We start from the raw sequence: 24,390 nt of genomic DNA on the forward strand, positions 1-24,390 counted from the left end.
ATAGAAGCATGAAGGGAATAAATGTAATGGAGATAAGCATGAACAGAACCTCCAGATTTTGATAAATTTTGCCCTTAGGAGAAGTTGAGTTGACTAAGATGAATCTGTTGGCAGGTTTCACATTTGTTTCCTCGCTGGTGTCTGGTTCTCTTTTCTACGAAGGCCCAAGTTTGCTTTTGGTGATGAAGCAGTGGCGTTGGGGTATTGTTTGGAAGGTGATGGAGATGATGCTGATACAACTTATTTCAAAATACAATCTTTTAGTCTAGAAGGAAAACCATAAGTTAAAAGCTGGATTCTAATCAAAACTTAATACAAGAAGCAGCAGGGGATCATTTTTACTTTAAAATGGTATTGCTGCATCCGTGAAAATCTGATTTCTTTTTCTTCAAAGTAAATATACAAACCAAATCAATCTGATGCTTAAGAAATAGTAAATGAATTCTGAATTATGAATTAATGCAGAGCCAATATCTATAAACTCACATTTTTGAAAGTAACGTATTTGAAACTTACGGGGGGTGGGCCCAGAATTTTGCAAGCTGTGAGTTCAGGTGATCCGTCACTAGAGCAGGATGCATTGTAGCGAGAACATTGAATCCATGTTCTTTCATTTACACTGCTGCCTGTTCTTGTTTGGATAAAATCCAGCGTAACAGTAAAATGTATGGATTTTGGTCTGGTTTACAGACTGCTTTATGGGTTGTTTTTCGTTATGGATTGTCATATCTGCCATGGGAAAAAGTAGGTTGTGCATCTTTCAGTGTTTGTCTTTCATCTTTTCAGGTCATTCCTACCCCATGTTTAGTTAAAACACAGGCATTAGAATTTGAGCTAAGAATGAATGTGCAGCTGTATAAATGTCGTCATAGAAGCATAATATGTTTTTTCTCCTATAAAGAGTGTGGTTTCCCCTTTTCCCATCTGCTGAAAATAGTATGTAGCCATGCATCCAAGCTTGCACGTATGCAAGAATTTGAACACTGGCTTATTACATTGACCTGATTACTATGTTTCTTTGCATGACCGTGTTTAAGAGCAGGTCTGAAAAGTGATAAAGCATTTCATTTTTCTTAGTCTGTAGCCTTTTCTTTTCTCTAGTGTTTATTTTAAATAACCTGAAAACATTGAAAAAAAAAAATCATGTTATCACAGTGTAGGTAGTCTTAAAATTGATTTTTGAGTGTTTACTAACAAAACCAAGATGAACTACAAGAAGTTTACTTGCTTTTAAAACAAAACCATCAGTTTATGGGGTGCGCGGGGAGGAAGAACCTTTTCGTAGTTTACCCAAGATGTTCATAAATGAACATAAAGTTAATTATCTAAAAAGAAAAAAAAGCAGTGGCATTGGATGGGACACTCAAGACTGTAATGAAGGCACCTCTTCCTGACTTCCACCCGCTTGTTTGCCATAGTCATTTAAAAATTGCATCAGGTAGGGTGACAGTCAGAAGGCATGTGGAATGTGGATACCTTGAGATGGTTGTGTCTAGTAGTTTCTCTATTTACTTGTCCGTATGTCAGTGTAACATTATTAAACAAACTATTAGCCTTTCCTTTTAGCAAATCTGCTTATGCCCCAGGGTATACCTGTATTACTTGTAGAACAGACTTCTGAAATCGAGTTCCTAGCAGTCACAAGGATCTAAAGGATGCATATGTAAATACTTTCGCCGTTGCTGTTAATTCTGTAAAATTTGCCAAGATATTTGATAATTGCTGCATGTCTGCTTAGAGGCAGCTCTTACAGTGAATCAATTATAATATGTTTTCTTTAAAACAGCAGAATAAAGATAAATTGGTTGGTTGGGAAATCCTATAGTGCATACTGTGACGTGGTGTTTATTGTTGAGGAGTGCTGTTGTCCAAAAAGATTGAAATGTGGGTGTTGAAACGATAGTAAAAGTTATTTTAATGCTTACTGATTTTTTTTTTTTCTTTTTTTCACCTTCCCTAAGGTTTGGAGAAGCAGTTAATGGAAATCTAGTGGTTGGTACGCTGGCCTGGCCTTCTCCATGGGTTATTGTGATCGGTTCATTCTTTTCAACATGTGGTGCTGGTCTCCAGAGTCTCACTGGTGCACCCCGTCTGTTGCAGGCCATTGCAAGAGATGGCATCGTACCGTTTATTCAAGTGAGATTTCTTTTTTTTTTCTTTACAGTACTTCAAATATGGCTTATTTTGACAAAAAAATGAGGCATTATGTCTGCTTTCCTGTAGAACTGTGAGGAAAAGATTTGGAGCACAGTTCTAATTGTGTACAGTAAAATAGATCAAGCTATTGTAGGACCAAGATTGAACTTGGATATTTCTGTGCAATGCAATTTAATTATTTTTGTTATTACACATAAAAGTTAGTCGTTCAAAACTGAGAATATAAGTCTTCTATAAATGGAAATAAATGAACTAAGAAGCAACTAACGACTGAACTTCTTGACTCCAGGCTGTGTTTACAACTTGTATTTGTGAACAGTGTTGATTTAATCTCACTGTGGAACTGCATGATGCTTCTCGTATCATAGAGATACAATTCTAATTTTTATTCATTTTTGTAAGCTAAATGAAGTCAACAAAGATGTAACAATAGGATTCTATCCCATGACTACGAATATTAAGATTGTTCTGACATCCTTGTGCATGTTTTAAAAATAAATCAGACTTTTCTCAAAGGAAGTGAGGGAGCTGGCAAACAGAAGAAGATAAGAGAACTTTTGCTGAAAGATATTTAACACAATTGCTGGGCTGCATCTGCAAAAAGTAGACAAGACGACTTGAGTTAAAAATAAGGAAATAAAATTCCAAAAGCTGATAATGTGTAGAGAGCAAAGCTGTGATTTCTGTGGTGAAGTTTGAAAGCTCACTCAAATTGCCAAGAATAGCCAACTGTTGCACAGCACAATAACCTGCCAAAAACAGATTCAAGTATAAAAACCAGGATTATGTCTGAATAACTATGAATATTTTGGGAACAGAGTTAGGACAGTTGTCAAATTTGGTGCACAAAAAGAAGCTGCAGATAGCACAGATGCTGAGGGTGGCTGGGGCTGAATTTAGGAGAATAGGTTGTTCTGTATGGAGAGAGTCCTGAGGATGATTTGGAGCACTTGTTTGTTTTTATATATATCTTTGGGAGGTTTATATAATTATTTTGATACCTAAGTTATGTGACCCAACTTATGTTGTAGTATTCCCTACTTTACTCTCACTTATCTCTGGAGTTTTGATCAGAGGTGTTCCCTAGGTCACTGTCTCACATCTGAGATCGGTGTAGTATGTTATGTTAAAAATGGGCTGTTGCTCTTGGTGAATAACTTAAGACTCTCTTCAGAGATATCTGTAATCTTCAGCGAGGGCTAGGTATGGAATAGCAGCAGCTTGGTTTGGTTCCTGAGTTTGGGAAAAACCTACAATGATGTGTAACTTAAGGAGAAAATTCCTCAGCTAGGATGTGCCTAGAACTATTAAGAATGATGGGTTAGCTGGAGAATTTGAGTGGGATTGGAGGGGGGAAACACCTGGGGAGGAGGGAGATGTGCAGAATTAGGTAGGAATGGGAAAATACAAAGAAAGGGTTTGTGTGAAGAGGGGGAAGGAGTGCACAGGGAGTGGGTTAGAGGAGATGGTTGGAAAAGCTGAGGAGCAAAGCAAAATGGAAGAGGTAATGTTAGTGGCTTTGGGGGGTGGATTGTCTTTTGCATGTTGTGGAGGATTTTGTTGTTTGTTTTTTTAAAGGCAGATCATACTGCTGTTGCCAACTTTTTTCTCAGTCTTTCATCACTTGGTTCCCACTCCACTGCTGCTGCTTTTTCCCTGGTCTGTCTGCTAGTGCCCTGTCTGCAGGGCTATAGCCTTGATATATTCTCTTAGGTCTTCTCTGCTCTTGGGCTGGAGGGGAGAATGGTCACTGGAGATGTTACACTGGTATTGCTGCTGGGAGCAGGAGCCAGAAGGGGTAATGAATCAAGAAGCAAGCAAGTTAAAAAGACAGCAGCTGCTGCTTCTGCAGCCTCTCTGCTGCCCGAATGTTCTGCCAGCAGTCTCCGATTCTACAGGCTTGAGCTGCTCCGCACCTACAGTATTGGCAACTTGTTCATTGACAAAGTTATATCCCTATTCCCTGGGTTTAGGAGCATCTTTTCTACCAGGGCTGGAGAAAGGTGATGAGGATGTGTAAGAATATCAAACATGCTGCTGCTTTACTTCACAGTTGAGAGCAGCAGCATGTTCCCTGACTTGCAAGACCTGTATCTGTAACTGGAAGTAAATACGCTTAAGTATGCTGGGGTGGGGGTACAGAATCACGATGGAGTTTGACTTGCGAGTGGGAAGGGATTGTAATGCAATGAATTATAAATGCTGGGTTGTATTGAGAGAGGCAAATGAAAAATTTCACTTTTGTCTGAAGTAAAAATTTAGTACTTGGTGAGAGGGTGACAGTATGATTCTGTCTTATCAGGGTTGGATTTAAAAGGAGTGAAGAATCAGAAGAAAAAAATTGATGCGGTTTGGGAGGTGAGAGAAAGGGAATCCAGGAGAAGCAGGATGTTTGACGAGGGATTTGAGACTTGAAAAGTGCTTGCAGTTTTGGAGAGATACAGCTGCTGCATGGACAATCAAGGAAATGTATGCAAGGAGATTAATATAGGGGCAAGAGTATGACATATTAAGAAAAAAATCAAAAGGCTTGAAACATGAGCAGAAAAATGGCATTTTGATATAAGGGAAGGAAGATTGATGGATGACAGGAAGCTAAGGGAAGAAGGCAGTATGGAGAATGAGTGAGGTGAAGAACGTAGACATTTGGAAAGGAAGCCATTATGGAAAATGGGGTTAGTCTTTATAACTGTATGGAGGAATATGGAGGAGAAGAAATACAGCTGGAACTTCAGGTGAGGCATTTTGCCATCTATCGCCAGTATAGCTGGATAGAATTCTCCCCAAAGGAAAATACCACATGCAAAATGATTTTTGGTAGGGCTCTGTGCAGGATCATAGGCTTACCTAAGTCCTCTTTAAAGATCAGTATTTATGTTTGTAAGTACTGAGTTGATACCTATTTTGTATGTTACAAAAAATACTGCCCTAAACTATACTAGCTTTTTATAGACTAAGCATAAATCTCTGCGTGTAGATTTTAAGTTACTTAAGATTATTTCAACAGCAACTGCAATAGTACTTTAATGTTATGTAGTCATTGCTTATGTTAGTAAACATTTTTCATTGTGGAAATGTGTGGTTTTGCAATTCTGTTTGTGGCTTTTCATAGTATAGATTGCTTCATTTTCATTTGTAACTAGTGACTGGTCTTGGTTCCAGTTAAGAGTTAGTTCGTGATCTGCATCATATTTCATAACTGTATAATGAACATCTTTCCGTAATCTTACTGTTTACTTGAATTGAACTAGGTATTTGGTCACGGAAAAGCAAATGGGGAACCAACTTGGGCTCTGCTCCTCACTGCTGGTATTTGTGAAATAGGGATTTTGATAGCCTCATTGGACAGTGTAGCACCAATTCTTTCTATGTAAGTATGAATGTGGTGTATTCTTAAGTTAAATAGTATTATATTTTTAAATTAACTAGGTAATGATTTTTCTTTTTGAAATAATACATGCTAGACTTTGTCTTCTAACAAGTTATATTTCTATTTGATCCCGGAGGTAATATGAAATAACAAATGTTTTGGCTGGAACTAATTTTTAGGCACAAAAAACTTTTTCCATGACAGAGTACTTGAATGCTAGTAAAAAAATAGGTTCAACTTTAAAAAACCTGGATTTTAAAATAAATTCCTGCTATTTTAGCTCAAGTGCCTCTAATGGAGACAGACAAAGCAGTTTTATGTTTCAGGATATGAACGGAACTTTATTCTACTGACTTTGTTTTGGAAGTTTATCCCATGTGTTATGGGTTGACCCCAGCAGGCAGCTCAGCCCCACACATCTGCTTGCTCACTCCCCCGCAGCGCGATGGGGGAGAGAGTCAGAAGGGTAAAAGTGAGAAAACTCGTAGGTTGAGACAAAGACAACTTCATAGGTAAGGCAGAAGGTCTGCACACAAGCAGAGCAAAGTAAGGAATTCATTCACTATCGATAGGCAGATATTTAGCCATTTGCAGGAAAGCAGGGCTTTACCATGTGTAGCTGTTACTTGGGAAAACAAACACGATTAAGTCCAAATGTCCCCCCCTTCTTCCTCCTTTCCCTGAGCTCTGACTGCTGAGCATGATGTCATGAAGGGCTTAATATCCCTTTGGTCAGCTGTGTCCCCTCCCCAAGACTATTTGCTGGTGGGGCAGCAAGAAAAACAGAGAAGGTCTTGATGCTGCCTAAGCACTGCTCAGCAGCAGCTAAAACATCCCTGTGTTATCAGCGCTGCTTTGGTTACAAATCCAGAACGTAGCACCATATGAGCTACTATGAAGAAAATAAACGCTCTCTCAGCCAAAACCAGTACACCATGACTGTCAGTTGTTTGCTACGTTTTCTCTAAAATATTTGAGGCTTTATATTATGCTAATACCATGTTTTGAGGCCTAATCTACAAGTATTAATTGAATCTAAGTCTTGTGTTCTATTGGCCACTGTGAACACAGTGTACAAGTTCCTACCCCTTTTTGGATTGTGTTCGGCCTTTTAATGCAAATCTGTCTGATTAATTTCCTATTGGAAAATGCTCTTTATTTTTTCTTAACAGGTTTTTCCTTATGTGCTACATGTTTGTAAATCTGGCTTGTGCAGTTCAGACACTTTTACGGACTCCCAACTGGAGACCTCGTTTCAAGTATTACCATTGGTAGGGAATATTCCTTCGTTCAGTAGAGTTAAAACTAATTATGCAGCCCTAAATTGTTGATTTTCTTGCAATAATAAAACAAAATCTCTTCTCTGACTTAAGTAAGTTAGAGTATTCAGTTCATGAATCATATTATAATAGCAACATTTGTTTTCATGTGTTTGGAATAGGACTAGTAATAGCTGTGATCATGAAAACATGTGGCTAATGTAGAAGATTTGGGAATGGGCTACAGGATGACATTTAATATTGCTTATAAGCGAAGAGATCTTCTGAATATGTGAGAATGAACATTAAAAAAAAAATCTGTCTTTATATATAGTTAAGGAGAACTGGTAAAAATATTCAGGAAGGCTGATACGATTTTCATTTTAGTTATGCAAAAAATATACATAACCAAAACTGGTACAGAAAAAAAATCTCATTTAATATACATGAGTTGGCTCTTTAACTATATAATCACTGTTTTTAAAAAATTATAAAGCCAGTAAAGGTCAATTATACAAGAAGTGTGGGTGTATTTTTTTTGGTTGGTTTTTTTAATGGCTTAAGAGGTCAAACACTTCAAACTAAGATTGGGAAACTTTTAGATTTTTTTTTAACTGAATGTTAAAAATACATATATTTATTTAATTAACAGTAATTCTATTGAGAAATTTTAGTGCTGAAATGCCTTGAAGACCAGAGCCTTTAGGAGATAGGCTGGCCTGATTCTAGGATGCAAGACTTTTTTATTATTATTCCTCTTAAAGAATTGAGTGAAAATGAAATGTCACAGTTTTAGCCCTGAAAAATCTTTTTGGATATGCTCAGTAGGTGCTTACTAGTTTGGCACCTAAAGTATTTGCATCATCAGGAAGGAAAATGGGGATTGCTGTCTTTTTGGGGTGGTGGGGTTTTTTTGTTCCACCTCCCCTGCATAATGTAATTGTGGAAGAAGTATAGTAGGAGGTGTAAAGTAGCTTTAAAAGCTAAGGCAGGTGGATAAGATGGAGGGTAGCAAGAGGTAGAGGATGGACCAGGGTGAAGAACAAAAAGGAAAGGGTTGTGACATGGCAGCAGCAGAGTTTGTAACCATTTGGCAACAATTCTTTCTTATACTTTTGCCAGAGAGATCAGTGAGCCGACTGACTCCCTGTGTGACTACATAATCACTTCTAGCCAAAGCAGGTGTCGGAATGCTTGGCCAGAATTGGGATGGGACTTGATTTTTTTTTTTTGAGTGAAAGTAGAGTCTTAGGTTGGTTAAGTCAAGCATGGAAGAGCAGCTGTTGTTGTTCCTTTAGACAACCTACGTTTAGATTGATGTCCTCGCAACAGGTAGAAAGCATTTCTTTGGTTTAAAACTGGATGCATTTGGACTCAATTCTTGTATAGTCCTAAAGAAGCAAACTGAAGGTACCAAGCAAAAGTCAGGCCTGCCGACACTCTTTGTCAATACAGTGAAAGCTAGCTCTAATTTGGAAATCGGGTGGAATGAAATCTGGGGTGTCGTATGTGACACAAAGTATTCACAAAACTGTTCAGTTCTGAGCTGACTTGCATCTATCTTGAATAGTGTGGGCAAACCAGGCATGTAAACTTCAATCTGGAAATGCCTCTGTAGCTTTTTTAGCTCACAGTCATTCTTTCTTTATAGCCTTTGAAAGATTGTTTTCTGTATTCTACTGTCCTGTGCTCTTGCCTAAGAGACAGGCCACAATGGAAGTGTAGAATGTAATTGATGAGCCAAATTTAATTTCATCAACTATCTTTGCTGGAAATGACATAATGTTGTTTAGTATTGAGAATTTTTTTTAGCTTAAATGCAAATCAACAGTAAGTGATAGCAATATGTTTTGAAACTGACCTTACTTGGAGGTACTGACAAATGTAGTAAATCTATTGTTATATCTAGTTCAATTGTATTTGGGTCACACAAAGGTTCAGAATACAATTTTTTTATAAACTAAAATTGGGACAAAATGTATTTTTATTTGTATAGTAGCTATGAAATGGCCTTTGAAGAAGAAAGGCCTTTCTGGAAGTTAAGTAAGAAATTGACTTTGTAGAACGTTTGCATGCCTATTTAAAAAAACGGAAAAAAATGGTTTCTTTTAGGACTCTTTCATTCCTGGGGATGAGTTTATGTCTTGCCTTGATGTTCATTTGCTCTTGGTACTATGCTTTGATTGCCATGCTAATCGCAGGATGTATATACAAATACATAGAATATAGAGGGTAAGACCATATATCTTATTTATTCTATATTTATTATCTTTAACATTCAGCAAAAAGCACTTTTGTATAAATAGATACAACTGAAGTAATAGAACTAAGAGTATTCCTTGAAGCCAGGTAAGATCCTGTCTCTGTTAAGGGTTGTAAGTTTTCAGGTTCTGATTTCTCGGGAAGCTCTGTTCCAAACTTCTCGATAGCCAGAACTAATCAAAATCAGAACCAATGAGGTTGGGAAATTTTCATTTGAGCAGAGATTATGGTGTAAAGTGTTGGTACTTCAGGAACATCACCTTTGAATATCAAGCAGCAACTATTACAAAACTGTTACCTTATTAACTTGTGCTAAAGCCCCAAAACTCTACTCTCTTGTGTGGACTTTAGCATTTTTTACAGTGAATCACACTGAACAATCCAGAGCACCCACTGAAAATTAACTAATTTATGAAGGCTTAGATAATCTTTAAATTGCAACATACGTTGCGTTGTATGCATCTAACAAGGGACACATACAGAGCTTCACCTGTAAGAAATGCTGTGCAAGTAGGAGTCTTAAAGAGTATGCTGGGCTCATAAAAAAACCAAACCCCCAAAAACCCAACCAAAAAAACCCTAACTAACCAACATATCCAAACACTGGAGGTGATTATGGTCAGTAATATGTGTGCTTTCCCTTTCTAGGGAAAGACACCCAGTGCTGACAGATTCTAGTCAAGAAAAATAGTAAGATCTTGGAGCAGGAAATTGAAGTGAGGCCAAGGTGTTTTGATGAGTGGTTAAGCACAGGTCTTAAGTGGATCGGCTGGTATAAACTGCTCCACCACGTGGGTTCTCCATCTTTTAATATCTCCATTTCCTGGATTGTAACAGCTCCATTTACCGGGTTAATTATAAGGAAATTAATTCACCTATTTTAGCCAGGAAGTCAGATCAGATGATAACAGTTCTGCTTGTGTGTGTATGTAGGTATGCACATACATAAATTTGTATGTACATCCAAATTCATAGCCAGACTCTACAAATGTTGGCACATAGCCAGCACATCTACCCTGTAGAAAGACATTCTTTTTTGCAGAAACTTAACAACTTCTCTTCCTGCCTTTACAAATTCAGGGCCTGATTTGGTGGTGAGGAGAAACTCACCCTGAAATATTCTAAAAACTGCTGTCTGGAGAAAACCTCAGTTTTTATTTTAATTTTTGGATAATTAAGTAAAAGAAACTTTTATGATTGTGCTGTCTTTCAGGGTACATTTTAATTGCCACGTTGTTCTTTTAATAGCTTTTGAATTCAGTTTGGCTTATTTCTTCTGAATTTCAAAAGAAGGCTAGAGGTGACAAAGTTCAGTGAGAATTCATGAATGGAAATAAGAGGGAGGGAGGGCAAGGGAGATGGACTCCTTGCCGTAGTAGAATCCCCACAAAGGAGAACAATGTGTTAGGCTAACAGTTTGTTCTTACACGCCAGGTGGCCAACCAGATAGTGTAGCTTTGTATTCAGAGAAAGAGGAGTGGAGAATGTAGTGGTCAGGAGGGCGGATAACACTTAAGGCTCTATTTGGGAGAGAACCTGGGAAGGGAAGGAAGTGGAGAAAGCTGAAGTGGTGGTGTTGGAGGGGAGATACAACACACTAATCCATTCCAAGTCAACTTTCACATATTCATTCTGCTGCTTTAAAACAATTCCTTTTAAGTAGCCCTCACTTAGTCATTCTACTGCTTAAAAGCAACTGAAGTAGCTGACATGATTACAAAAAAACTTCTGAAGTATGAATAAAATAGGCCATAATATATATTAATAAATACTTAATAAATAGTTCTCTTGAAGGGACCTGAGACTGCTTCATCTTGGTTAGTCTTCATTCTTGATTTAAATCTGCAATATTATTTTTTTCATGCATTCATGCAAAAAAGTGTATTCATTTTTTATGCCCTTTATCCCTCACGTGAGAAAATGTACTTTATTTGTATAAATAAATGGGACCCTGTTAATTGAATCTATTCTGCACCCTGAAGAGCGGAAAAAGAATGGGGTGATGGAATCCGAGGACTGTCTCTGAATGCAGCTCGCTATGCTTTGCTTCGTGTTGAAGATGGTCCTCCTCACACCAAGAACTGGAGGTGAGTCCTACGCGTTCCAAGGTCACATAATTCTAGAAATATGTAAATCTGTTGGGCATACTGCTGGTAAAGCTAATGGCCAAAGTGAAATTCACCATTAAAATAATGTTTTAACTTGGGCATGGCAACGATGCCATTGCAACAGTATTATTTTACTGCAATAGAATGCGACTTATGGTCAGCACATAATCAACTTTGCTGGCCATATGGGCAAACTAACTCAAACTTAATCCACGTGGTGTTGACATAGTTTTCCAAAGTGCAGAAGAATTTTAATGTTTCATTATTTATAGATTTTTCAGATTCAGAGGAACAGTTACTGAGTTCCACTGTCTATAGAAGAAACGCTGCAATTCCATAAGTTAGGTTTTTTGCTTCTATATATGTTCCCTCTGAAATACATTGTATAAATAACAGAAGATCCATTATTTGTTTAAATTCATTTTTGTGGCAATCTTTTTTTATATAGCTTCATTTAATAGTAACACTTTCTAAATTGCTTAGATATCATTAAAACAAAATCTCATGTTTGCTGTCCATTCATATGTAATGGGGTTAGATGTCCACTACTATTTTTGCAATATATTCTTTTTACTTGATAAACTATCAATTTTCTCGAAGCCAACACAAGAAATTACTTAGCATTTAAAATCAAAAGGACATTTGCACATTGTCACTTCTGAGTGTAATGCAGATCAGAAGAACTCTGATCAGTGGAACACACAAAAAAGAAATTGTCACTAAATACGGTATTTATAGTCACTGCTCTGTGATAGTATCCCTGGGAGCATGCACATGCAATGTTCTGTTGCCCTTCAGTGTAATGGCATTGTTTTACCATTTGTCATGGGACTGATGCACATAGGCAGTTACTATGGAATACATGAGCCATTACCTATATCTGTGTCTGAACTTGGCATCTCAGAGGTACCAGTGTAATGTAGTGTTGACTAAGAGCATTCCTGTTAAATATCTAACATTGCTTCAGTTCCAGAGGAGTTATCCTTCTATTGTGTCAATGTAATTGCTAGAGCTGGACCTTGTTGTTACGTCTTAAACTGTGCTGGTTTTGAGGCAGGAAGTACACTCCAACTCTTGACTTTGTAGTAATGACAGGAAAACTATAAAATGTTGGTTCGGGAAAAGTAAGCAGATTGGGTATTGATTAAAGGAAACAGAATGCATTCTCATCAAGTACGTAGCTGAAACTGAACTTGGGGTGCTATCACTATGGTTAAGGGTATGACTGTCTTTTTGGGAGGACCTATGCAGATAGAGGAATAGGTCAACAAGAACATCGTAAAATCCAGAAGGACGAGTGCAAAGTCCAGTACCTGGGACAGGCTTGTCCAGTGCAATGGTGCAAGGCTGGGAATCTGCTCCGGCGAAAAGGACCTGTGGTTCCCAGTAGATAGTAAGCCAGCAGTGTGCCTTGGCTGGACTGCATCAACAGGAGCATAGCTAGTGTATTGAGAAGTAAATATATTGGGAAATAACATGCCTCTTTGCTCAGCGCTTATCTAGAATATTCCATCCGTTTTTAGGCACCCTAATATGGGGAAGACCTCAGTAAGCTGCCGTGAGTTCAGCAGAGGACCACCGAGATGATGGTTGGGGCACAGGAGCTTATCTCCTGTGGGGAGAGGCTGAGGGACCTATGCTTATTCAGCTTGGAGGAGGCTTAAGGGGAGCTTAAAAGCTGATATAACTAAGTAGTAAACAGCCAATACTTAAAAGAAGGCTACTGAGAAGATGGAGTCAGACTTCTTACAGCAGTATATGGTAGGAGAATGAGAGAACATGATAAAATGGAGAAGGAAAGAAAAAAAAACCAGGCAATTGAGATGACGATAATGAGGCGTTGAAGAAGTTACCCAGAGGTGATAATATCTCTGTCTCTGGAGGTTTTCAAAATCCAGCTGGCTGGAGCTGTAAACAATGGTGTGCATTCAATGTTTAACCACTTCAAGCAGCAGGTTGCACTAGATGACCTTGGAAGGGTGATAATTTTGATTCAATAATTTTCTTGGTAAAACTATTTAAGGTAGTTTTTCAGAATGGTGGTACGGTGGCTCATATAGGTATTCTGTCCCTAAATTGTTGTTGCTGTTACAAATTAGGACTTCCTTGCTTGATAGTTGAATGTTTTCCATTGAATTAAGCACTTAATCTGCATTTTCTTAATTGTTAATTTTAATTTTTCAATTCTTTCTTGCTTTTCTATATGTATGTGTTTAACTTTTTTTTTTGGCAGACCTCAGCTTTTGGTCTTGTTAAACTTGGATAGTGAGCAGTTGGTGAAACATCCTAGATTGCTTTCTTTCACTTCTCAGTTGAAGGCTGGTAAAGGACTGACTATTGTGGGCTCTGTGCTTCAGGGAATCTACTTGGATAAATGTACGGAAACTCAGAAAGCTGAAGAGGTATGTAAAAGACAGCTTATAAACACTTGTAGCTTCCATTAGTATTTAAATGTGGAATCTGGATGACTCATATCTTGAATTAGAACAGACCGTTGTAAAGTATTGAATAAAACAGCAATGTTTACTATCAGCACTATCAATGATTATAAATATGTAAAGAATAGGTTGGTGTGTGTAGCAAAATGTTTTATAAAATTTCCCAATAGGATGAGACAATGCTGATACTTCTTAGATTTTAATTTTCTTTAATATTGAGAGCCCTGGGCTCACAATCAAATTACATTCTTGAAAAAAAAACAAGTGATAGGTTTTTAACAAATTGACTTATGAAGAAAACAGATTCATTTAACAAAAAAATTAATATTTATCTAACAAATGCAGATGTGTTTGGCATAATTCTATTCTCTGGATGTATAAATGATACTATTTTCTACATTGTCCTACTCTGTTGCTTAACTGTAAACAGCATCCTTCTTGAGATCCTTTACTTTCTTTCTTTCTTTCTCTTCTTTTTCTTTCCTATTTATCCCTTATCTCCAGAGAAGGTAGGAGAAAATAGTAAGATGTCATGTAATTTAAGATGACCTCTAACTGTGCTTACAAACACAAGTGAATTTAATTTGAATGTTTCTCTTTTTTCCTGACAACTTGTCAGTATTTGATTGTGCTACCCAATTGGAAATACATAGACATTTTTGTGGGAAGCCCTTGAAAATACCTGAACTTAATTTTAAATTGTCCCCTGAGGGGAAAAAGGGAAGTGACTAGACTGAGCTTCTGAAGATCCGTTGTTCATACAGCTTCGACTTCACAATGCAAAGCAAGTTTCCCTTTTTGTTCGGTCTTAAACAACTTGTGTACTTCTTTGTTTAATCCAGTGTTGGGGTAACTCGGTATAGATAACTATATTTGCTTACCTACGCAAACTCTTCTACTCCTAACTTTATAGAGTGCGGAAACATTTCTAGCAAATACCATGTTTCATGTATTTGATTGAATACTCTTGAAAAATCTGTTGCTTACCATGAAGTCTACTCCAAAAGTAGGCTTTAATTGCCATTATATCTTCCAAAAAATGGTTAATATCTTCAGTGTTGTTGAAAAGAGTATCAGTTGAAAAGCCTACTATTTTGATCCAAGTGGTCCTCAAAGCTGTGTAAAAATGCCTGTGATTTATTCAGACCTGGTATCTCTAAAATAGATGAGCATTTGAGATGTTGTGATGGGCTTAACAAAGCTAACTGCCCTTTTTCTCCCAGCTTTCTTTTTTTTTCCTCTTGATACTCAGACTTATCCCTAGTGGCTTTTAAAAAAACAAAAACATGTGAAGCCAGATGCCCTAGCTGATACCACATGGAAAGGCTCCAAGAGAGCAATTAGCTTGAAAATGTGGTGGAAAAAGTCTAGCAATGATATATTGCGAAAGTAATCGTTCTTAATCTGTTGTTCTGGGGTTGTTCAGTCTGGAGAAGGGGAGGCTGAGGGGAGACCTCATCGCTCTCTACAATTACCTGAAAGGGGGTTGCAGAGAGGTGGGTGTTGGTCTCTTCTCCCAAGTGACAAGTGATAGGATGAGAGGAAACGGCCTCAAGTTGGTCCAGAGGAGGTTTAGGCTGGATATTAGGAAAAATGTCTTTACTGAGAGAGTGATGAAACACTGGACCATGCTGCCCAGGGAGGTGGTGGAGTCACCATCCCTGGAGGTGTTCAAGGAATGTGTGGACGTGGCACTGCGGGACATGGTTTAGTGGGCATGGTGGGGTTGGGGTGATGGTTGGACTTGATGATCTTACAGGTCTTTTCCAACCTTAATGATTCTGTGATTCTGTTAATATCAACATGTGAGTAGAAAACAAGACCAAGAATACAATCAGGCCTCTAAAATAAAACAAAGAAAACCTTTAAACAGAAACTGTTTACCCATGAAAATTTGAAATGTTACCTTTAGTTGGTTTAACTTGAAGTCAGCTACATTTTTGAGAGATGGAACAGGAATGAATTTAAGGGAGACCTAATCTACGGGTTCTCTAGAAAGCCAGACCTGGTGTTAAGATCGAGGAAACTATTGTTTTTAAAATGGAAATTAAGATGAATTGTAAAAGTTTGAGCGTCTGGAGGCCTCACTGGTTTTTGAAAATTTCAACTAGAAAATGTTTCTGGAAGATTTGTAGGAAATCAAGATTTCTCCTGCTTGTCTTTCAAAAAGAAAAAAGCATCTGCTCAAACTGATAGGCCCTCGCAGATATTGTTTGCACAGACAGACTTGTTAGCTTTGCTACCAAATTCTCTGAAGACTTTTTTCCTCTACTAAACAGAATTTCTGATGTGAAGCCGCACTGGGTCAGTGCCAGGCATTCTGTGGTCAAATCTGTTCCTGATGGTTTTTGATAGGAATTTTGGTGCTTCCAAAATTCCAAATTTTGATGTGCTGGTTCTTCCTTATGAAACCATGCTGATCGCCCACACAAGTCATTGATAACGATGGGATTTTTCAAGTCATGCCATCAAAACATAGTGAATGCTAAAGCTGATGTTCCCTAGTCAACCTTGATACGGTTTTTGAATGCTACTTTTAAATTACTTGGTTATGTGTCTGTATGTTTGTCAGTGGAGCTGTGGGAGCCATGTTGAAATTAAAGGCGTGTGGGAGATTTAATCTAGTCAGTTTATCTTGTCATTATTCAGCCAGTGATTGCAATTGTCTCCTGCACATCTATTTTTCCATATTGGGAGCCGATAAAGGATCAACCTCTTAATGTCAAAGTTATTTAAGGAGCTTTGGTGGCCTCTTCTTCTAAAGTCCTTGGCATCACGTTTTTCCAAACCCTTCCAATTTCAAAAGAAAGGACTTGTCATTTCAAACATACAGTGCTTTGTCAGTCAGCAGCTTTGACTTTATCTGAAGCAGTGTTACTTTATTTATCTTTGTCAGTCTGGTTTTACTCATACCTTGTTCATTCTTCTTTGGAAGTAAAAGGCTGAATAATTAAAGTAATGAAAAACCTGTGTGTGGTTTCTTTTGGGGAGGTGGGTGTTTTGGGTTTTAGTTGTCATAGAATCACGTTCACTCTTTTGGAATTTGCGGTTTCTGGATGTTGGTTGTACATCGTAGCTAATGTTTTGCTCTTATGTGGTGCTCTTACTCCTTATGGTGCTTGTTACCAGTGTTGATGACTGTATTTCCCCATGTGTAATCTTCCTTTTGCAGAATGTTAAGGCCTTAATGGGAGTAGAAAAGACTAAAGGATTTTGCCAGATTGTAGTGTCTCCTAATTTCAGAGATGGAATATCCTATTTGATTCAGTCAGCTGGTCTAGGAGGGATGAAGCACAACACAGTCCTGATGGCATGGCCACAGTCATGGAAGCAGACAGAAAACCGTTTCTCATGGAAAAATTTTGTTGGTATGTGTTTATTGACTTTCTCCTATGCATTTGTAATACAACTGTGTAAGTAATGGGTTTGCTGTGTGGAGGAAATGTGACGCTGAACATTCAGTGGACAATTGAATATTTCCCCACATCTGATACCATGCAGAGTGGGTTTTCTCCTCCCTCAGTCTCTTCAACCATGGCTTCTCTTGTTCTCCTAAGCAGGTTAGTTTCTCTTTTGCCTCAGCAGAATCTGGGAGGATTTAAGCTTTTGAATTTAAAACAAAACCAAAAGCTGTGAATGAAAACTAGAAGTTCATAATGTCCTTGTTTTTCCTTGCAGACACTGTACGAGAAACAACAGCAGCTCAGCAAGCACTGTTGGTGGCTAAAAACATTGACTTATTTCCAACAAATCAAGAACGTTTTACTGAGGGAAACATAGATGTGTGGTGGATTGTTCATGATGGTGGTATGCTGATGTTACTGCCTTTTCTCCTTCGACAGCACAAGGCAAGAACAACAGAAAATGCCTGGGATTTCATTTTCTAGCAGTGAATAGTTTGAAGGGTTTCTAATGAAATAACTTTTTCACCGTGATAGTTATGCATGGTGGTAGCAATTACCGTGTTACAAATTGTTATGATGTATCTTTTTGATAGGTTTGGAGAAAATGTAAAATGCGTATCTTCACTGTTGCTCAAATGGATGATAATAGCATTCAAATGAAGAAGGATCTTCAGATGTTCTTATATCATCTTAGACTGAATGCTGAAGTGGAAGTTGTTGAAATGGTATGTTACTGCATATTTTTTTTTTTAGGTGCAGTTGAGACTAAACTTGAGAAAATGGATTTAGCATTTTTGAAACTATGTTAGTCCAAATATAAAAAGGGAAAGATTGCAGTCCCACCAAGAACAAGAAGTTTTTTAAAGCAACATTATCTTACCGTGTCACAATGCTAGTGTATGTAGTAGTGAGTTTAATGGTTTTGCCAAGTAGAGTTGAGCCATTTTGATGCGTTAATGCCTCCTTTATTTATGAGAACTAATCCATAGAGATAGTTCATTCAGGAAGGAAAAAGCTTGAATTTTTAGCAGGCAGTGGAATGGAAGGCTGGATGTGCTTAATCTAATAATCCATGGCATCCAGCATGAGAGAGGATAAACATGTCTGTCTCCAACTGCTGTATGAATATCTTTCTGGAATAAGGAATGCCTATGCCCCTGTGAGAGTCAGTCAGTTGTTCTTGGCGTTGCCAGCCTCTTCGGCACTGAACAGCAAGACAATATAGCTACAAATTCACAAGTTAAATGGTGACAAAATGAATTTGATAAATTTTTTCCCTTTTTAAATACTGGTTGTAAACCGCTAAAGAGAGAGGACTAAAGCTGTGGTCTGCCTAGGCCTGCTTTTTTTGGCAACTAAGAAAAACTTCATTCCCAGCACTCAAAGGTGACTAGCATTATGTCCAAAGACACACACGCAAAAAAAAAAAACAAACAAAAGCCAAAACAAACCTTTTAAACTCATTCTGAAGTGGGATGAAGGTGGGTCAACTGGTTCAAAACTTCTACCACCACCGGTTCCTGGAATGAGCAAAACCCGTCAAAAAGGGGTATCGTGCTAGTCTGCCATAAAGCAAATTTTAAGAATCGATTAAATTACTTCTGAAAAAAATGACTTATGAAATATTTGGTTAGTATTTTGAACTAGGAAGTAAGATAAATCCTTCTTTTTTTATTTGTTTGTTTGGAGTACTGAATAGAAAACACTAAAATGCTGTGGCATGTGCAGGTGAAGGAAGATGAACACAGTGCAATAAAAAAAGCTCAGCCTTGGTTGGATTTTGAGCAGAAGATAGTGTAGGAAGCACAAGTTACTCTTTTCTTATGTGGGTCATATTTAACCCTGAGACTCTTCCAAAAGATAAGAGGCATGTTACAAGTCAGTGGCAACACAGATGACTGCTGTAGATTTTTATGTTGTATTTTAGTTTTGAGCTGATGTGAGAGTATATGCCAGAGTTTCTTCCTAAATGCTTCTGTTTGTGAAGATTTCTCACTGGTGAAAGGACAATGTGTTATTTTGTGGCTCTAGACATGTTTTAAGGTTTTTTTAGACAGGTGTGCACGTGCTCAGGAGGCAGCAATGCGGACCCAGTTCAAATAAGCGCTTTCAACACTTTCTCATTCCTGCAGCCCAGTTGGGACAGACTTCCCATTGTTCTGTTCCAAGTACCTCAAATTGAGATAGAAATCACACTGATATGGGTATAGTAGGATAGCTCATTGTACGAGATTGCTGTTTGAAGATGAAGTTTTAAGAATGAGGCCAGAAGTGATTGATCAGTTATATGCTTGGCATTACTCTAATGCCATAAGTGCATCCAGGACTGAATGAATGCAGGCATGAACGTGGTACGCTCTCTAAACGTTGTTCTTTTGAGTAGTACTCATCTTCTGACTTTTTGAATGCCAATCTCTTTTTTTTTGCAGTTTGAAAACGATATTTCTGCATTCACGTATGAGAAGACACTTATGATGGAGCAGCGATCTCAGATGCTAAAACAGATGCAGCTATCAAAGAACGAAAGGGAAAGAGAGGTAGGGACTTTGGCTTGGCCAGGTGTTCTGTGAAAAATCTGGAAGTAGTATTTCTTGGCCGTGGCTTTTAACCGGTTTCTAACTGGTCAAAAGCTTTTATAACTGCTTTCTGTGTTAGTTTCTGTACAGCAGGTTTCACGCGCAAGGATAAAATAACGTGGGGGAAAGAAAATTAAAAATCCTTTTTTATTTGCACAGATGTTCAGAGTTTTCCTGTGCTTGTTATGATCAGTGCAAGCATTTACCAGCAAAGCATTTGAGCGTCCGTGTGGAATATATATCCAGAGCATTTCCAGACTTGCCCTGGATCAGTAGTTAAGGTTCATGATTATTCAGCTGGGCTGATTAGCTTTGTTTGTGACTTGGTCTTGTTCGATTCTCACCAACTGTTTGTTACTTTCTGCATTATTTTGAAGGTATCAACTAATTGTTGTTTCTGGAGCCAAAATTAGGCTGACTGACCTATAATCCTATGACATCCAGATGGGAATGCTACGTTTGCTGCTCCACTACCCTTGCTAGTCACTGGTGGTATTTTGCACGTTGTAGTGACAAGCTTCATGCAGCTGTATTTTCATGAATATTTGTAACTCTGAAATCTTTTGTTTTTCTCTTTTGGCTTGTGCTTCTACCCCCATTTATTCCCTTAACTATCGCATTATTATCAACACTTTTTAGTAACGTAAAAGGTATTAAATGCTTTGGCTTTGCTATCATTTATAGTCATTTCCCTCCCACGCCAAGTAAGAGATCTCTACTGTGTTTAACTGTTCATTTGTAAAATAACTAGAATTTTTTCTTGTGGCTTTTTTGCCTACTCATAATTGTAACTCGTTTTATGCCTAAGCCTTTTCTGGTGTTAATTCTACAACACTCTGCAGCTCCATTTTCATTTTTCTTGTTTTTATCTCTCCTTATTTATTCTTTTTTCCATTTCACAGGATTTTTTTTTAAGGTTCCTAAAGATTCCTTGTATTGCTACAACAATGTGCTGCTGTAAATCCTCTTTCTTCTCATCTGTGTCATGGTAGTTTTCTTTTTGATCTGAGCCTGCTTAATATCTTTCCAGTAAAAAAACAAGTTCTTTTGTATTCCTTACTCATTGTTGTTTTGGTTTTTTTTTTTAATTTTTCTCATTTCTTTATTGAACACTAGTATTTTTCCAGTGGTGTTTGAGCGATTAATCAATCTATAGTAGGCTTTTAAGGATTTAACTTCCCCATGAATGTTTGACAGGTAGCTCAAGGACGCAAGGCTCTGTAGTCTATGGCATATAAATTGTAGTGGAGACAAAAGAATTTCTTCTCAGCTCTGTGAGTTGGCTGGAATCTGCACTACTTCAGAGTGCTGTTTGCTTGGAAGTTTTCATTTCTTCTCCTCCACCATGTAATTTTTTTTTTTTTCTATTACTCACTTGTATCTGAATGTAACCATCACCATTATAGCTTTAGTTTGTTCCTTCATATCAGGCAGGGTAAAATCTGAGATGTTCAAAATACTGTTGAATTTATTTCACGGTCTGAAGTAAAATCCTTGATAATTCCAAGAACATCTAGTACTTATTTCCTGCCTTGTCCAAGAATAAAAGTCATATCCATCTGTTGTTTCTGATGAGGCTATCTTAATCTACCTTATTCTTTTGCATTTTCATTAGAAAACGTTTAGTTATGCCTTCTCTTCCTCTGGAGCTACAAGTTGACTATATGCACTCAGTGTACCAGGCCCTTCCTTAATCTGATCATCTTCTCTTAAATGAGCTGAGCCATCCCCTCCACTTCTAGGATATCCTCCAAAACATTTCTCTCATTAGCATCACTAGATCAAATTAGCATTGCTTTTGTTTTCATTATCTGTCTCCAGACACTCAAATATAACCCTGATATTCCAGCTTTGAATGGTGCTTGTAGTTTTGTTTCCTGTTACCACCAAGATTAGTATTTTAACCTCACTTTTGTGCTTGTACCTCTTCAAACGAGGTTCAAACCTTTGCAAAGGGGAGAATTTGTTTTTTTTGTACAGCGTTCTTTTGCTGTTTCCCTTGCGGGCATGTTCTTATCCCTGAGGAATCACCCTCCCCCTCCCCTCTTCTGTCACTTTTTAAAATGGAACTTTATTTGATCTTGCCCCTGGGTTTTGTTGTGGAACTGGGGCACAGGGGCACATCAGATTTTTTTTATTTCCTTTTGATTGTAACTGAATAAAATCAATTCATCTGAATCATCACATATATGAAGGAATGTGACCCTTACAAACAAGTGAGTATTTGAGGTTCCCATATAGACTAAAGGATTCAATTCTCTGTAAAGAGACTTCACAACTAACTGCTAAACACTTCAAAAAGAGCCCCGAGGTGTATATAAACAAATGGCATGTTTATGAAAACAAACCAAGTTTATAACAAGCTACGATACCAAATCTCATCTATTTAAATGAAGGCCATTTTTACTTTGACTAGTATGATCATCTGCTTTTTTCTGTAGACTGGTTTTTTTGTCATTGGTAACCTTTTTGTCCCAGATTCAGAGCATCACTGATGAGTCTCGAGGCTCAATCAGAAGAAAAAGCTACTCCAGTCCACAGTCCATTGGCCAAGATGCGCAGGCACTGCTGACTAATGATTATCGAGAGGAGGAGGAGGAGGTAGTTGGACATAATACTGGCTAGATAGATTTTCTCACTGCAACACTTGAAGTGCCACTATTGTGAACTGAATGAGAAATGAAGAACAACTTGATCATTCATTGTTATGGAACGGTTCTTCATAAATTTTAATTTTACTATTTTTCTAAATTCATTATCTTATCCTACACTTTTTTCTCTAGATGATGCTTGTGACATGAACTACATCCTGTTTTTTCTCACACTTACTTTCTATAAAAGAAACACTTATGTTTCTGAGAGTGCCTGTTTTTCTAAAGAGCCAGAAGCAAAGATATTTATCTGTCTTCTGTCTCTTAAAAAATGTTAATAGTGGGTGTTTCATTAATAAGCATATTTAATGCTTTCATAAAGCATTGCCTTCCTTTATAGTTCCTTTACTGAAGTACTGAAGCTTCTCAGAGACCATATAGATATACTAGGGCTTTCTATGCTTATTGACAAGCCATTATTAACCCATAAATGTCACTACTACTTTCAGCATGCTGAGTTTGAAAGGAAATGGACTGATGTAATCAATGGTTTTAGTACGCACTTGAAGTGTTGCTCATATCTAAAGATGTGTAGCCTAGTTTGTAGAAATGCTGTATAACTTTGTGTTTCCCTTTCTTCATGAAGTATGAGAAGAACGTGTTGTATTCCATGTAACTAATTTGGTATCAAAATAGCGCTAACAAAAATGTGCTTTTGTTGTCTTTGCATTTTTATAAATGTATGCTATAGGTCCAGAAAGTTTCTTGGCCTCACTGTCTTTTTAAAAATGGCGAACTTTCTTCCATTGAAGCATAGTTGTACTGAACTCATCCTACAGTTGTTAGTTTGAAATTTTAGTTCATTGGATACTGCTGTATGGCACGTATAGTATCTGCATGTATTTGTTAGCTTTTCCCATTCTCGTGATAGAACTGTATTCACGGTAACTTCTGATTTGTAGTCTTGACTCGTGATTTAATCTTCTGGCGAGATATGAAGACCATCAAATGAATAGGTATTTATGTGAACCTCAGAACTGAACTCTAGGATTTGGGAATCATCAAGGATAGGGAAATAATTTAGGAAAAATAGAGAAGCTCTTAGGCATTTAAAACCAGCTGCAGTTATATTTTGTGAACCACTAGGGGAATCGCTGTTCAGAGATAGAAAGTAGTTTTCTCATCTGCTTTGATTTTATTCATGCTTTTGACTGTGACCTGTATGAAATTGATTTTTCTGAATCATCACATATATGGAGGGACATGACCATCACTAACATGTGAATAATTGAGGTTCCCACATGGAACAGGAGCTTCAACTCATGATTTAACAAGTCTCTGAAGAGACTTCATAACTGCTAAAGATCTTTAAAAAAAACCCCCAAAACAACAACAAAAAGAAACACACAAAGGAACAGACACCCCCAAAAAAAAACCCCAACCCCCTGAAAACAGAACACCCCAAAACACAAAAACAATCCTTCCCTCATACCAATTCACTTACGATTTTAAGAGCCTAAAGTACTGTATTTGCATTGCTTTTGATGGAAATACAGAAGCCTATGGACAAAGTATTATGAGGGAAAGTAAGTAAATAACGTGTTAAATATTTCTTCCTTCTTTCCTCAAGGAGGAGCAAGGGGAATGGGAAATGGAGAACACAGAAGTGCGTATGCATGTGGGAACAACAATATTGTGTTCTTAAAGTTGTGATTTGAGTTTCTGCCATTATAAGGGAAGAGAAGGCCCCTTCATGGTTAGATTGGTTGGCTTTTGTTAGGTAATATGCACTTGCATGCATAAATAATCTGATGGAAGGTGGCTAGCCTTCAATTCAGCCAGTCCAAGGTTGTGTTACTGGGGTCATGAGAGTCATGCTGGTAAGTTCAGCTAAAGGCGTGTGAAATGGACAGTGTTTTTGAGGGTATCTGAGAAAATAACAGTGTAACTGATGAAGAATGAGAGCGCTGGCTTTCTAGTTTTTCACCAGCAAAACCCCCTGGTGTTGACAAAAGTACCCTTCGGGCTGAATTCAACCTCACTTTAGTTCATGACAAAATAATGTCCCAGCCCAGTTGTAATCCTGCAAATACAAACAAATAACTACATTTTTACAAGCAGTTTCATTTCATGCTGAAGTCACAACAGTCTGGTATGTGTTTACAAAGGTGCGTTTTTCTGTATCTTCTTTTGTTCCATTGCTGTGAAATTATTTTTCAAAATTT

At 37.7% G+C, this 24,390-nt stretch overlaps 1 protein-coding gene across 3 annotated transcripts in view; it reads left to right on the top strand.

The window, feature by feature from the left end:
* Positions 1–24,390, top strand: part of LOC104254536 (solute carrier family 12 member 7) — a 68,424-nt gene that overhangs the window by 38,160 nt on the left and 5,874 nt on the right. For 2 of the 3 annotated variants that reach the window (XM_059818653.1, XM_059818654.1), the window contains 11 exons: positions 1,962–2,136; positions 5,409–5,527; positions 6,700–6,798; positions 8,899–9,018; positions 11,031–11,135; positions 13,390–13,558; positions 16,767–16,962; positions 17,273–17,442; positions 17,592–17,723; positions 19,428–19,535; positions 22,053–22,175. In XM_059818653.1, the coding sequence (XP_059674636.1) occupies positions 1,962–2,136; positions 5,409–5,527; positions 6,700–6,798; positions 8,899–9,018; positions 11,031–11,135; positions 13,390–13,558; positions 16,767–16,962; positions 17,273–17,442; positions 17,592–17,723; positions 19,428–19,535; positions 22,053–22,175 (1,516 nt within the window). The remainder of the gene's footprint in view (positions 1–1,961; positions 2,137–5,408; positions 5,528–6,699; positions 6,799–8,898; positions 9,019–11,030; positions 11,136–13,389; positions 13,559–16,766; positions 16,963–17,272; positions 17,443–17,591; positions 17,724–19,427; positions 19,536–22,052; positions 22,176–24,390) is intronic. The other variant, XM_059818655.1, reaches the window with a different exon arrangement.

This window comes from Gavia stellata, chromosome 6, assembly GCF_030936135.1.
Source record: "Gavia stellata isolate bGavSte3 chromosome 6, bGavSte3.hap2, whole genome shotgun sequence".
NCBI lineage: Eukaryota > Metazoa > Chordata > Aves > Gaviiformes > Gaviidae > Gavia > Gavia stellata.